The sequence below is a fragment of the Heteronotia binoei genome, chromosome 15 (genome assembly GCF_032191835.1).
Source record: "Heteronotia binoei isolate CCM8104 ecotype False Entrance Well chromosome 15, APGP_CSIRO_Hbin_v1, whole genome shotgun sequence".
Lineage (NCBI taxonomy): Eukaryota > Metazoa > Chordata > Lepidosauria > Squamata > Gekkonidae > Heteronotia > Heteronotia binoei.
The window spans coordinates 23,623,282-23,639,305 of record NC_083237.1 but is presented as its reverse complement, the minus strand read 5'-3'; the positions used below and the strand labels follow the sequence as shown (position 1 = coordinate 23,639,305).

The following is a 16,024-nucleotide window of genomic DNA, read 5'->3' as shown; positions in this document are numbered from 1 at the left end:
GGAAGGAGATTGTAAACCGCTCTGAGTCTCTAAGTGAAGGGGTGTGGTATGAATCATAAGAACATAAGAGAAGCCATGTTGGATCAGGCCAATGGCCCATCCAGTCCAACACTCTGTGTCACACAGTGGCCAAAAACATTTTATATATATATATATATATACACACACATACATACACACACACACACACACACATTGTGGCTAATAGCCACTGATGGACCTCTGCTCCTTATTTTTATCTAAACCCCTCTTGAAGGTGGCCATGCTTGTGGCTGCCACCACCTCCTGTGGCAGTGAATTCCACATGTTAATCACCCTTTGGGTGAAGAAGTACTTCCTTTTATCCGTTTTAACCTGTCTAATCCAATCTCTTCTTCTTATACACACATATAAAATAAGGCTGGGTTGATTTCTGTTCCAAGACTAATATTCATCAGCCTCAAGTTTGCATTTCTCTGCCTTCCTCCTTAAGCTTTGGGCCATCCCAACTGATACAGACCTCCCCAGAAGACTTTCCCCATAACTTTATGATCTTGTTGAGGCCAAAGCTTCATTTCCTGCAAAGAACTCTAAACATAGTGCCTCCATCAGGTTTCCAGGTTCCCCATGGCAATCAGAGGGGGATGGGGGAGTAGGGTTGCCAGATCCAGGTTGAGAAATTGCTGGAGATTTAGGAATGGAGCCTGGGGAGGACAGAGACCTCAGTGGGGTTTAATGGCATAGAATCCACCCTCCAAAGTATCCATTTTCTCCAGGGGAACTAATCTCAGTAGTCTGGAGATGATAATTTTTTGGGATCCCCGGGTGCCACCTGGAGGCTGGCATCCCTATCAGCAGCAGCCCCCATGCTCACTGTGGAAAGGAAAAAAGGAAAGGTCCCCTGTGCAAGCACCAGTCGTTTTCGACACTGGGGTGATGTTGCTCTCACAACATTTTCACAGCAGACTTTTTACGGGGTGGTTTGCCATTGCCTTCCCCAGTCATCTACACTTTCCCCCCAGCTAACTGGGTACTCATTTGACCAACCTCGGAAGGATGGAAGGCTGAGTCAACCTTGAGCCAGCTACCTGAACCCACCTTCCGCCAGGGATCGAACTCAGGTCGTGAGCAGAGCTTAGGACTGCAATACTGCAGCTTTAACACGCTGCGCCACGAGGCTCTGTAGACACATCTACAAATAAGGACTGGGAGAATTTTGCATCCTGAAATAAGTCTTGGCTGACTCAATATAGCCCTTCCTACCACGAGATTGTCCCTACAACATGCCCCAACATCATGTCAATTGCAAAGTTTCATTTTGGCACAAGAGATTCACAGATGAGAAGCTGAAAGTTATTCAAATGTTTCAATCAGAAATCGTACAAGATTGAGTGAAGGCTGTGACTTCACAGAGAGCGATAGCTAACAGGCAAAGGCTGTAAGCTGTTGCTGTTGGCCATAGAAACATTAAAAAAAAAACAATAACGAGAAACCTTTTTATTTGGGTCAACTAAATATCATAAAACTCTGTGAAACCTTCTGAGCTCCCCAGAACTCTCCACTACGCTGGGTAGTCAATGCAAACAACATGGGTATGTGGAATAGAAAGATGTTTCAGGGTGTGATGGAGATGCCTCCCATCTATAGTTTGTAAAGTCTTAAAATAGAATACAGGATATGCGGCAGAATTAATTGGATTACATTACGCCATTGGGCTCTCACTTCCCACTCTCCTATGACACCTTTAGTTTCATAAATAGACAGGTAACAAAGTACTCATCACAGGTGTAATATAAAATTAGTCATGCAAAAAAAAAAAATCTTTGACAAGTTAAATTGCTATGTTAACAACTCTCAATGCCAAACCACTCAACCAAAACTAATTCTCCCAAGATTATCTTAAGATTTATAAAGCCAGAGGTGGGAAGAACAGGTGAAACTGTTCCATCCTTGTTAAGTATTTTTGCCCAAATACAATATATTACTATAGTATTTTAGTTATTTATTTATACCCCACCCTTTCTCCCCAGCGAGGACCCAAGCTGGCTTACAACTCCATTTTATCCTCACAGCCAACCCTGTGAGGTAGGTGAGACTGAATGTGTGTGACTGGCCCAAGATCAGACCAGCAAAATTCCATGTCAGAGCAGGGATTCAGACCTGGTTCTCCTGGATCTTACGCTGGCATTCAAACACTACACCCCACTGGATCTCATTTACTGCAGTCTCCTTACTGTCTTATTATTTTTGTCTTGAGTACAGATTCTAAAACCCTTTTGGGAGGAAGTCAAGACACTACCTGCAGATGGGTTACAACCTCAGTGCTCAGATTAGGGTTGCCAGATCTGATTCAAGAAATATCTGCGGACTTTGGGGGTGGAGCCAGGAGCAAGGTTGTGACAAGTACGACTGAACTCCAAACAGAGTTCTGGCCATCACATTTAAAGGGACCACACTCCTTTTAAATGCCTTCCCTCCATTTGGATATATGAAAGATAGGGGCACCTTCTTTTGGGGCTCATAGAATTGGACCCCCTGGTCCAATCTTTTTGAAACTTGGCAAATGTTTTAGGAGATGCTATGCTGAAAATCTGGTGCCTCTACCTCAAAAAAACAGTCCCCCAAAGCCCCAGATAACCACAGATCAATTATCCATTATACCCTATGTGGGAATTGGTCTCCATAGGGTATAAAGGAGAGCCCAGCAAATATCCCCCCCCACACTTTCTAATATCCCTGAAGTGGGGGGAGGGCGTCCAAACCAGGGGATCCCCTGCTCCTACCTGGGGATTGGCAACCCTAGCTCAGATGAGCATCCCAATCCTCAAGGAAACCCAAAGCCCCTATCTTGCAAAACTTAAACCCCTACAGACCTAGCCACATGTTAGGAAGCCCTCATGTCCCCTACATGGGCATCACGGTTCCTGTTGATCAATATGTCCTGAGAGATCTGTGTTCCAAACGCAACTTGGATCAGGACTGCAGGACTTAAGCACCCCCTCGCCATTTTCCTAATCTGAACATGCCCCAGAAGACCTGCTATTTGCCTCAATGGAGAAACATGCTCACAAGTTTTCCCAACACAGCAGTTTTTGATTGGGAAAATTAGGGGGGGGGGGTTAAGCCCCTTCTTTCAATGTACGCACCAAGGGATCATTCCAAACACAGAACTCAGTGGCAAGACAATCATCCTCTGCACATGCTCAGAAGCATCCTCAACACATTTAGTTATGTGTTGCAGCTTTAAACCTTAACATTAAAATACAGGTTTTCTAGTTCAGTCACAGTTCAAATGAATTACATCCCAGTGGATTGCATTGTATATTGTTTGTATTACATTGTTTTTTATTGCATTGCTTTTAACATCTTAAAATCTGCTTGAGTCTCAATGAGAAAGTCATACTATATAATAAATAGAGTAAATAAATAAATAATGGCAGAAATGCTCCACATCTGTCTCTGTAGATACTCATTTCACACATCTCTGCTCTCAATCACTGGATGATGCTTGCTCTCTTAACCACTCCCTCTTCACCTCCTTTGAAGTCTTTAAAGACAGTCTGTTGCTCTGTTAAGCAATACAATGTTGCCAAAGTATCTGGAAAATTGACATCCAAAAGGAAGGGAATGATATTAGGCACCTCAACATGAATGGCCACAGGTAAGAGACACTATGACAGGAGATTGAATGATCCAGGATTATTGTACAAACATCCTAGGATAATGGACTCAACAGAGCTGGAGAAGACCCAAGTGGTCATCATCCAACCCCAATGCTCCAATACAGTTATCTATAACAGATCAGCCCCATAACACATACAATCCAAACATCAAAAGAAAGCAGAAGTCACACAAAAATATCTTTGCAGAACAGACTGCTCCAGCAAGTAAGCCATCACAAACTACAAGGGAAGGCAAAAAAAAATTATTTAATTTAGCACCCAGCTTAATTTCTCTCTACCACCACACTATCTTGGGGCTAAAGTCCATGCGTATGTTAACAACTTCCCTCTTCTCTATGGAGGTTTAATGAGCCAGATAGTCTTTACAAATAATTCTCAGCCTTTTTGCTGCAAGAGATGAACAAAAATAAAATGTCCATGAGAAGCAAAGGTGCTGAACTGGAGGAAAATCTGACACTATGAGACTCAAGAACAGCTAGTCATTACAAAAAGTAACTGATCCTTTTTATTTACATTTTTGATCTTGCTGTACCTATTTATCACCAGTAGCCTCCGGCAGGGACAGGATCACACCTGTGCTGATTGGATCTTGCACTCATTTGTCTGGACTCTATGCAATTTTGCTCTGGCCTTCCCATGTTGCCTCTTAGCACCAGTATTCACAGGTTTACTGCTGGAAGTAAACATTCCCTTTAGTCATCATGGTAAACCAAAGATGGAACTATGATATCCTCTATGTATCTTTCTAAGCCTCTATAAAGCCATCTTTGCTAGTTGCCATCATTCCATCCACTGGTAGGGAATTCCACAATTTAATTCCTTCTTGAATGAAGTGCTTGCTTTGGTCCTTCCCAAATATATAAGCTCTCCCTGTCTGTTTTCTGCACTTCACGTGCAATTTCATAAACCTCCACCATGTGCCCCTTTGTGCATCCTTTTTCTAAACTGAAAAGCCCCAGATTCTTTAGTCTTTTCATGGGAAAGGTGCTTTAATCATGTCAGGGCTTTTTTATAGCAAGAACTCCTTTGCATATCAGGCTGTAGCCTACATGCCACCAGCTGTAGCCAATCCTCCAAGAGCTTACAGTAGGCCCTGTAAGAAGTGTCCTATACACTTTTGGAGGATTGGCTACATCTGGGGGGTGCTTTTTTTTGTAGCAAAGGAGTTCTTGCTACAAAAAAAAGGTGTGCTTGCCCTTAACTGTTTCCACAGTGCTGCGCTGCCTTTTTAGAGACACGGTGACCACAATTGTGCACATCCTGCATGAGAAAAAAAACAGTGGTTTAATGAGTGTGGATGTCTCCACAGGCAGATGCTAGGAAACCGGCTGTTCAAGAAACCTATCAGGGCTTGAGGGAGATGACACTACATACAGCCCTGCAACTGAAGGGAGTGGGAAGAGGGTGTCTGTGTAAAAAGGAAGCACTGTGTTTGATGCTGGGGTGGCAGTGGTGGCTGAAGCACCCAAAAGGTACAGGACTTCTGTCTGTGGGGATCTGATGTAAGATGGCAAATCTTGTATGATTCTCTGTGCCTTCATTTGGGTCCTACCTGTATATTTTGAATTTAAAAAGTCACAAATCTCTAGTGCTCCCTTGAGTACTAACCTAAATAAGTGCCAGCCTCCAAACTGTCTCATCACTTAGAGAAGGGAGGCACACATCACAATAGCATACTTCTTGATGGATTCTAATCCAGCAGTTTCCCTTTGAAGTTCCTGGCTGGAAAAAACAGGCCTGTAAAACAGAGTTGTACCACCAAGCCTACAAGTGAGTCCAGGGGAGTTCCTATTTACATAGCTCTTCCTGACCCATCTCCCCCCTTTATTTCTTCCCCGGGACAGTGATGTTTTATGCCATCTAATTAATTGCACATACCTAAATTTATGTTTTAAACAGTATTCTAAACTATTTATTATATGCTGTAATCCACTCTGAGCCCCATGGTAGTGGGGGAGAGTGGAATAGAAACTGAAAAATAAATTTAAAAATATGTTGAGAACAGCTACCCTAATGGAAGACGCCTATTAGACAAACGTAAAGTTGTAGGAGCCAAGTTTGAATTCTCCGATTTTCGATATTGGGATCTGATAGTAGAAAAATCCTCACTGCCGTTCTAGTACTGATTCGGAACATAAGCGCCAGGGCTGCCTGTAAGTTAACGGCTTCTGATATGGAAGCTCCCCCTTTTGCTTCAGAAAAAGAAACTCTGCCTAGACTCAGAAGCACTCAAGGGGCTGAACTCTGCCTATTACCCCAGCCGGCTTACGCACACGCAGCGCAACGTCTCCACCCACAAAGTATGTGCCAGTTGATGTGGTTCTCCTCCCCTTTTAAAGTTCTGCAGTTTATTTGCATACTCTCCTCTCATTGGCTGGCCAGAAAGAGGAAGGTGCAAAGGGGGAAGCCCGCAGAAAGGAGGAGGGAGAGAGGGGGAAAAGGGGAGGAGACACCTTTGTTTCTCGGCTTTGGTTTGTAAACAAGAGGAAGTCTAGACTTCCAGCTGGCGCTTTTCGGGGGGACCTGCAGGTCTCTCCGCAGGGTGCCTCCTCTCTCAACAAAGCTAAGCCGACACCCTCTCCAGGCAAGGTACCTGTGCATCAGGAGGGCGAAGAGGCTTCGTCAAAAGAAGGAGGCTCTTCTGGCATTTCTCTCCTGCCAGGTAAGATTATGGTGGGTACCTTATACTTGATAGGCATTCAGGCCAGGTGACCGCAGTGGTCGATTATGGGCATCTCATTGGGGCACAAAACTATCCTCTAATTTGCTACTAGGAGAAAAAGAGATCTGGTAAACAACACAGGATAAAATGCATATCAGGAGCAGTTTGTTTTACCCGTCCGTAAGATAGTCATTGGTGATATCTTCCATGACTCTTGTTTTTAAAATACTTGCATGCGCCCACTGTGTAAATTATTTTTAAAACCAGACTCCAAGGAGGCTGTTCTCTATAGGACAGTGTGCCCTCTCCTATATTTCAGTGGCTCATATATTGCCATCAGAGCGGAAAAGCTACAGATATCTTTTTAGAGATCCTGTAATACAAGGTAATATGGCACCCAGCTCGGCTTGAGCAGCCTGCATTGTTGTTGTTCCCTAGAATACATTGCCAGCTCACTATTGATTGGAGGCACTGAGCCAAACCAAATGGAGTCATAGCTACTGTGGACTGTTTATGAAGGGTGGGTTACTTTACCCATGTCTTTATTGCCTAGAACAGCAAATACATTACCGTATTTCCCAGAATCCCAGGTCTTATGATTTCCAAGCTTCAAACCTACTGCAGAGGGACATTTGGTTTTTCTAGCCCCAAATTTCAACAGTTGACAGATAGGGAAGAAATACTGGTTTTTAGAGTCTTGAAACCAAACACATTAGAATTCTGATTTTTTAAAAAAAATGCTAGGTAAAAAAAAATTCTGCCCGAACTCTTTTTCATATTATATGGATTCTAAAATGCATTTTTATAACTGATTAAATCACTGGAAAACATTTTGCCTCAGTAGGTCCAATGTAAAAATTACAACTCTGGCATATTGTGCTGCCTCCTTAGTTAGGTTCTGTCACTTCCTTGCAGCGGATGATCCAAATAGGAATTTTAGTGTATGATCATTCAGTGCCCATTTTTCCACCTGTGACACCTCTTGTTTCTTCATTCCCTCCTCCTGCATATAAATTATAGTTTTCTTATTCACCAGATTAGGATTAGGGAGTATTAAATACATATCCAATACCTCTGACAACGTGGCTTACTGTCTAATGCTTGATACAACTTGCTTTCATGGGCTCCTCCCCACTAGTCAATTATCCCATATTTCTTAGAAGGGAGGTTATTGTAGTATAATTCCTCAAGTACTGGATAGACTCAAAATCACATGCTATCTGTTTTCATCCCTAACTTCCCACAGGAAAAGGTTGACTTCAGAAAGCACCGATAAAAGTTTAGAACCAAGCCTATATTTCATGTTAAGGTTTCTAAAATGTCATAATTTTCATATATATATGAACCAGGAATATATATATATGAACCAGGAAACCAGAGTCAGGAATGGACCCTATGCCCCCATATAAGATTATCTATTTATAGCTCTCCTGTATTAAACCATCTTAAGAAAATTGCTTCTCATACTGTACCAGTGACATGGAACAGTCTATATTTCCCATAATATTAAGCAAGCCCTTACATACTGTTTGATGCCCCTGATATACCAAGCAACTTATTATAGAAGGTACTCACTCATGCCTGCCAAGCATTCAATATCTATCTCACCTTAAACCAGACTGAGACAGACTTATCCCTGTGATTCTCATGTTTGCTGCACTGTATTTCTAGTAAGTGGTCAAACTGATATTATCTCTGGCTAATAAGGTGCCTCCTTATTGGCTAAGATAATGGCTAGTCCTATTATCTTGTAATTAGGATCCGAGCTGAATCCTAATCACCAGTAACATTGTCTACACTTACCATATGTTCTCTAATAATTGGACAATATTTGTTTAGAATTCCTGAATAGATGCCTATCTTGTCCCAGAGCACTGTTTTCCTATAGAGCATTTTTATTCCACCCTCTGTCTGAGGAGTTCAGGGCTATATATATGGGTCTCCCCTCCTCCATTTTATCTTCATGAGAACTTTGTGAGGTGGATTAAGCAGAGAGAAAAATGACTGGCCCAGTGTCATTAGGTATGTTTTATGGCAAACGGGTCTCCCAGGTCCTAGATTGCTGGCTCTCTCAGCCACATTTAGTCCCATGTTCCTCTTTGTTCCTCCCATAATCACCTTTGCTACTGCTAACATACTCTTATTTACAGCTAGGGAAAACAGGAGCCATACAGACATTTAAAGAACAGAGATGATCTCTCCATCCCTCCACCCAAGCATTTAAAAACTCAGAGGTAATGGGTCTGCTGCGGGAATGGAGATCACATCTAGCATCTGCAATGAGAAAGAAGAAAGCATTTTAGAGAGAAGGTGGGAAATTTGGAGAATGCAGTGTCTTCTGCAGACTACATCACAGAGATCCCCTAAATCCCTCCCTCACACACACGCAAAAAAAGAACCCATCCCCCAGTGCCAGGGAACAGAGGATCTTCTTTTTGTTTGCAAAGACAGAGACACAGCCTCCATTTTCCCAAGTCAGCATTCCCCTGCCCGCAGGCTTGGTTGGTTCACTTGCTTCGCTTTCAAGGAGCCGCCTCACTTTCCCTCCCCCTCATCATGTTCCAGACTTTTCCCCCTCCGCCTGCCAGCCGGCCGCCTCCCTCTGAAAAGGAAGCCTCCAGCCTCCTTGCAGAGGGCTCTTAGTTTGCCGTCTCCCCTCCCACCCACCCCACCCCGCTCCTGTGCAGCGGTCATTGAAGCCACTGCGTTTTCATCAGCCCCCTTTTCCCTGCACTAGTTATTTTTTTTTCTCCTAGACTCATCCGCAGGTTGCTGTACGCCTCTCTCTTCCGCATTCGTTTGGCAGTTCCAGTTTCTCTGCCTTTGATTCTGTAATCATCTGCCTCTGCCCTACACCATTCCCTCTGTCAGCATTTCAGTCACTTTATCGCAGGGGTGTCGAACTCATTTGTTATGAGGGCCAGATCTGACATAAATGAGACCTTGTTGGGCCAGGCCATGTCAGGTTGGGCCAAGCCATGTGTGTACCTGTTTAAGATTGGGTAGCAGAAATATACATTTTATAAAAAGTACAGACAAACACAAATATATATTTTTAAAAACTTAAAACATGCTTAAAATGTTAGCACTCATTAGTCTTAAAGATGCTTTCTTTGTATCTCTTCCTTGGGATCCAGGCAACTGGGCAAAGGAAGCTCTGGCTCTTTCCTTTCTTTCCCCAGGGAACTGAAGGGGGGAGACTCAGCCAATGGATAAAATAGAGGCTTTCCTCTGTGGCTCTTGTGCAATTGAGAAAGCCTTGCAAAGCAAGCTGTTATGCAGAAGGAAGCAAGATATAGGGAGTAGGAAGCAGATGACAGCCAGTTGCTCAGGGGCCTGATAGGAGCCCTCCAGGGGCCTGATTCGGCCCCCGAACTGCATGTTCGACACCCCTGCTTTATCACATTGTCTTCCAGATCATCCTTCCCCCTTGGGCTCTCATCTCACATCTTCAAACATTCCTTCTGCACTCGTCAACAGATGACATTGTATGGATTCTTTACTCCTGCCATCATTTTACAACTGCATATTTTTAGCACTATTTATCAGCTCCTCTCCTCACTATTTCTGCAAATTGTTTGTTTGCTTCTTCCTGTATTTATCCTTCAACAATCCCACCATAACTGGGCACTACATTTTAACACCACAACTCCATCCATCCATCCATCCATCGGGGGGTTTTTTATAGCAAGAACTTCTTTGCATACAGTGGTGTAGCCAGTCCTCCAAGAGTTTACAAGGCTCTTAATACAGGGCCTACTGTAAGCTCTTGGAGGACTGGATACATCAGGGGTGTGTGGCCATATGCGAAGGAGTTTCTGCTACAAAAAAAGCCCTGCATGCATCCATCCATGCCCTTCTTCCCCAAATTGTTCCTGAATACAAAGTAGCATTTTTAAAGCCTGCTTTCTTGAGAGACAACCCATTCCCACTGAGGTGGGTGGCAGACACCCTAAAACAGGCCAAAGGGAAAGCTTGTCATGTGTCAAAACAATAAAAAGTTTGCCTTACATATATATATTGGTTGAAATGCCTGAACTCCTGGATCTGATGGATGGGGACAAATGAAGGGAATTGGAAGGCAAGGATTCCTGGGTAGGTGTTTTTTTTTTAAAGGAAGGGCAGAGGATCTAGTGGGCATCAGAGTGTCAGTGTTAGTGGAAAGAGGAGGGGAAGTTCTTTGGAGAGAGGCAGCATGGGAGAGCCAAGACGCTTGTATTCTATTCTGGGCAAAACTTCTCCATCACAAGATGATCTGTGCTGACCTACATCTCGGGTTTATTATAAACTGAGCCTCCTAGAACCTGCCTTGGGAGCCAGAGCACGTGGTACTGTTTTGGTTAGAAACCAGTCTGGTTAGACAGTATTTAGCCAATGGTAAGAGCTGGAAAAGTGAATCCAGGTATCTCAACTCCTAACCTTCCTGGCGCTAACACACACATCCCCAACTGAGAATCCAAAAATCCTGCCCCCACCAAATATCCTACCCCTCCCAAACCTCTCCAACACTCTGCTGATTTCATTACTCCTCTCTCATAGGGCATTTTAGGGTTCCCTCTCAGGGGGACTGTACATATCTGCACAACTCTCCTGCAGCTTCTCTCTCCATTTTGTGACCCCACGACAATGGTGAGGCTGTCCAAACCCAAAACTTTCCAAGCCTATCTGGACAACTGCCACCGACGCTACAGCTGCGTGCACTGCCGGGCACACCTGGCCAACCACGACGACCTTATCTCCAAGGTAAAAAAAAAAAAAAAGAGTACCAGAATATTCCTGACAGACAGCACCCCAGGAAAGAGGTGGTTGTCTTTTCTGTAAATTGGTTTAACAAACAAAACCCCCCAGAAGTGGTATAGCAACATTAGTGGGGGTTTTTAAGCAGTCGTTACAGGGAATCCTACTGTTTTCTCCCATCCTCACCCTAATGTGGGTTATTATGTATCACACACTTTCAAATGACCTTCTACAACCAGGGCTTTTTTGGTAGCAGGAACTCCTTTGCATATTGATTGATGTAGGCAATCCTCCAAGAGCTCTTCTTACAGGGCCTACTGTAAGCTCCAGGAGGATTGGCTACATCAGGGGTGTGTGGCTCAATATGCAAAGGTGTTCCTGCTACAAAAAAAGCCCTGTTTACAACAACCCTGCTAGGTAGGTCACCAGTATTCACAGTTTACGAATGGGGAACAAAGGCAAGGAAATTAAGGCTGTGGGGCTCTGGGCAGTCTGTGGCAAATGCAGGATTTGTACTTTGATCTTTCAGAGAGATTATTTTACTCACTGCACCATTCTGGTGCCTCAGCTTTAACCCACAGCACTATGCTGCATTGCTGAAATCTCCAGAATGGGCCAGAGGATCTTGGGGAAATCTCCAAGACGCACCTCCCTGTTAGGCCAGAACATAAACTCAGAAGCTCTCCCACTTCCTGTCAGGGTGAGCAATTTAGTTTCTAACAGATGAGTGAGAAAAGGGAAGGACTGGAGCCATCCTCAGCTGCTGGATTATTCCTCAGGGAACCACAGTGAAGCAGACAAAACTACTGTAAATTTTCCCAGTACTTAGAGGAAGGGAGCGTAAGTTGTGAGTGAGGGATAAAGGCAGGTGATGTGTGTGTGTGTGGAGGGGGGAGTAATCTGGAAAGCAGCAAGGAGCTGGGATATTTGTCTCCCCAAGCCCGACAGTTTTCTCAAGGGGGGGGGGCTTGCCGATTCTTGCCCAACTCTTCATACCCTGGTGGCTAAGATACTGCAAGGTCAACAGGTTTCGGCTGCTAGCTGATTAATGATTAAATGGAATTCAGCATGCAGAGATGAGGTGTGTGCCTGAAAGCAAGCCAGAGAACAAACAAGGGAATTCAGCAGGGAAGCTGCTGGGGGCTTCATGGATAGACCAAAAATCGGAGGGGAATGTTGCTGGTCAGGACTGCCATGAGAACAACAACAAGATGACTGCAGATTTATGCCTGGCCCTTCTCTCTGAATCAGAGACTCAGAGCAGCTTACAATCTCCTATATTTTCTCCTCCCACAACAGACACCCTGTGAGGTGGGTGGGGCTGAGAGGGCTCTCCCAGAAACTGCACTTTCAAGGACAACTCTTGTGAGAGCTATGGCTGACCCAAGACTATTCCAGCAGGTGCAAGTGGAGGAGTGGGGAATCAAACCAGGTTCTCCCAGATAAGGCACTTAACAGCTACACCAAACTGGCTCTCAAAGGATTCTGCAAAGGGGAGGTGCAGTCAAAGAGTCAATCGAGGAATTTGTTTAAAGCTGTTCCCATTGTCTTCTTGTCATTACAGTCTTTTCAAGGAAGCCAAGGTCGGGCATATTTATTCAACTCTGTGTGAGTATCATAGGAAGAAGCAGACTCTGGTCAAAGGGCGGCTGCAAAGCAGTTCTGTGGGAAAGCATCTATTGCCCTATCCCAGCCTTATTGTGGGCTCCCGTTGTTGTGCCAGTGACTTAGTTCTCAGTGTTTAGGGCATGGTCATCTCTGCCAGAGGGGCAGCATGTTGAAAAAAAGGATCCCAAACCAGACTTTAACATCCTTTTTTTTTTGCTCAAAACCATCTTGTGCATGGGCTAAGCATGCCATCAGGCGGATTTCCTGGAGAGGCAGCATGCATGTTTCCCAATAAATCAGTCAATAAATATTCATGCAGTCCCTGCCTGTAATCTGAACTAGTTCATCCAAGGCACAACTCAGTGAGAACTACAACTTTGCCCACAGGTATTATTTGCAAACTGTGATGATCTCTGTAATAAGGTGTGACAGTATAGGAGGGTGCTGGCCCCTTTAAGGGCCAGAAGAGCGCCAGGTGTATTGACGGGATTTAAACGGAAGCGGGACAAGGCAAGAGGGCAATTGGGAGCACAGGTGTAAACAGGAAAAACAAACACAATGAGCAGCAAGGCAGGACCTGTCCCAAGAGACAGAGAGATTCTGTGCCGGGGTGGGGGGAGGTCAATGTGCTCTATGTAGGTGCTGTGGAAATTACAGGCAATCCACAACAAGCTCAGAGGTTCTCCTTGGAGAGATCATATCTGTCTTGTCTTGAAACAGCTGCACTGGCTGCCTATTGAGTTCTGGATCAAATTAAAGATGCTGGTGATTACCTTTAAAGTCCAGTGGTCTGGGATCTTCATACTTGGCAGACCACCTCCTCTGATATGTCTCCCCTCCCCCGAATTTGCATTAAACCAGCAGCCTGCTTGTGGTACCTTGCCTCCAGGATGTTTGCCTGGCAGCCTGCTTGTGGTACCTGGCCCCCAGGATGTTGCCTTCTTTGTGGTGGCCCTGTCCTGGTGGAACCAGTTGTCAGACAGTACACAGGCCTTGCAGGACTTCTCTAAGTTCTGTAGGGCCTTCAACGCAGAGCTCTTCCATTTAGCTTTTCATTATCAGGGTCTGTTTATATGAGCTGCCTTTTAGTTTTATGTGTATTATGTTTTTAATTGATGTCGGTTAACATTTTAGCTGCTGTTAGCCGCCTCGAGATCACTTGGTAGTGAGAGGTGCCATCTAAATTTAATAATGATGATGATGAGATGACAGTGATGATGATGTGCTACGCTCTTCCCATTGTCTCGGAATGTGCAAACCAATAAGCTTGGGAACAGCAGATGGCTTTTTTGTAGCAAGAACTCCTTTGCATATTAGGCCACATACCCCTGATGTAGCCAATCTCCCCAAGAGCTTACAGGGCTAGTACAGGGCCTACTGTAAGCTCCAGGAGGATTGGCTACATCAGGGATGTGTGGCCTAATATGCAAAGGAGTTCCTGCTACAAAAAAAGCCCTGGATGAGGGGAATTGCCAGAGATGGCCCTTTACCAAAGGAACCTCAGCTTTCAAATGACCCTGACTGGTACACAATCATGAACCCAGTCTTTCAAGCTGTCTGGAAACATGAATTTCAAGGCTGAATCTGTGACGCCATACAGGCAGAGCTTGAGAGGCTTCCGCTGATTTAAAGGCGTGGAAAAACTAAGACTAGGAAGATCATGAGGGATTATGGATTAGGGATGACAGGCATGGCTAGAGCTATGTGACACCGTGCCCCTCAACTCGTTCCATTTTTCTTGCCTGATGTTTCTTTCTGCCCTTCTTCTAAGGAGCTCAGGGCAGCAATATCCGTGTGAGACAGGTCAGGTTGAGAAAGCATAACAGGTCCACGGTCACCCAGGGAACTTCATGTCTGAGCCGGGGCTGGAATTCATCTCTCCAGTCATAGTTCAACCCTTTCACCTCTATACCTCACTGGTTGTCTCGTTTCTTGGCTTCACACAGAGTTAATGTCGGATGTGGCCCAGCCGAAGAACGGGTTCTGCTGACAGGTCTGCACGCTGTGGCTGATATCTACTGTGAAAACTGCAAAACCACGCTTGGATGGAAATATGTGAGTTTCCACCCGCCGCCCCTCCTCTCCCTCCCCCTACAGCTACTGTGCTGCTTTAAGGTAGCTCACACAGTCTTCAACACCCTTTGTATTCTTGTGTCTTGCAGGAACAAGCCTTCGAGACCAGTCAGAAATACAAGGAGGGGAAATATATCATTGAACTCAACCACATGATCAAGGATAATGGCTGGGATTGAAAATACCAGGTCGGCAGAAAGAAGCAGGATCTTTGCCACCTTTGGCTAATGACATGTAGAAGGTGGAGCCTAAGAAATGACTATTTCCACAAACTTGCCTCTGCCTTCCCAACCAATGGGCTGCCACCCAAATCATCACTGGATGCCTCTGAGTTGTGAAGGGGGGGCGGAGCTTCTGCTGGGAGGCCATACCCATGGCTCAGATATTATGCCCTCATGTGGCCAAAGGAGGCAGCGCACAAGGAGACACCTAGGCTGGGGCAGTGTGCAAGCAGGGTATGGGAGGGGGAGGGGAGGAGTGTGAGGTTTGTTGTACAGAGTGTGTATTCAAAAATTATGACCGCAATTGTATAGTGGATTGGGGAAGGCAAGGATTGTACAGTATTTGTGACTTTGTGAGAGTGTGTATTATATATATATATATATAAATAAAAGCACTGGAGTGATACATTGTTTCTTACAGCAGGGGTTGCTGTTACCAATAAAAGACTCTGTCAATTAGGGATTTATTAGCCAACCCCAGGCTTGTGTGTGTGTGTGTGAAGTGCTGATGGTAACCTCATAGGGTTCTCAAGGTAAGTAGCCAGGGCAATAATCACTCCTGATTATTCCACTGGCCAGACCTTTGTGTATGTTGTATCTCTTCTCAAGATCTCACAATAGGAAATGAGCCTGGGCCTAAGGAAGTCTGAAAAAACAGCCCCTTGCACCTCTTCCACCTGTTGCTGTATCGGACAGCAGATTTCCACACTTGCTAAGGCCCCATTCTCAGCTGAAGGGAGCTGCAGGGGCCCTACCTGGATGGAAAGGTGGCATATAAATGTTTGACATAAATAAATAAATGAAAAGCAGATTATGCATATGGGTTTGCTCACCTTGAGGTTAGTCAGGGCTTTTTTTGCATCAGGAACTCCTTTGCATATTAGGCCACATACCCCTGATGTAGCCAATCCTCCAAAAGCTTACAGGGCTCTTAGTACAGGGCCTACTGTTAGCTCCAGGAGGATTATCTATATCAGGGGGTGTGGCCTAATATGCAAAGAAGTTCCTGCTATGAAAAAAGCCCTGAGGTTAGTAATTCTTCAGCAGCTTCAGATGCAGAA

General features: G+C 44.8%; 1 protein-coding gene and 1 long non-coding RNA gene across 2 annotated transcripts; one reads left to right on the top strand and one right to left on the bottom strand.

Moving 5' to 3' along the window:
• Positions 1-3,301: 3,301 nt before the first annotated feature.
• LOC132583678 (uncharacterized) lies at positions 3,302-5,972 on the bottom strand. The gene is made up of 3 exons (XR_009556215.1): positions 5,936-5,972; positions 4,195-4,332; positions 3,302-3,577 (listed from the first exon to the last, which is right to left on the bottom strand). It is a non-coding gene; the product is annotated as an uncharacterized LOC132583678 (long non-coding RNA).
• Positions 5,973-6,047: 75 nt separating this feature from the next.
• Positions 6,048-15,369, top strand: YPEL3 (yippee like 3). Its single transcript, XM_060255298.1, has 5 exons — positions 6,048-6,324; positions 10,864-11,067; positions 12,626-12,669; positions 14,616-14,724; positions 14,832-15,369. The coding sequence occupies exons 2-5, from the start codon at positions 10,951-10,953 to the stop codon at positions 14,919-14,921; spliced, it is 360 nt and encodes a 119-aa protein (XP_060111281.1). The 5' UTR covers positions 6,048-6,324; positions 10,864-10,950; the 3' UTR covers positions 14,922-15,369.
• The last annotated feature ends 655 nt before the right edge of the window (positions 15,370-16,024 follow it).

Coding starts and splice junctions, on each gene's coding strand:
- YPEL3 (XM_060255298.1), top strand. CDS start 10,951: ATGGTGAGGCTGTCCAAACCCAAAACTTTCCAAGCCTATCTGGACAAC. Junction 12,670..14,615: donor GCATATTTATTCAACTCTGT/GTGAGTATCATA, acceptor GGCTTCACACAG/AGTTAATGTCGGATGTGGCC. Junction 14,725..14,831: donor CCACGCTTGGATGGAAATAT/GTGAGTTTCCAC, acceptor TGTGTCTTGCAG/GAACAAGCCTTCGAGACCAG.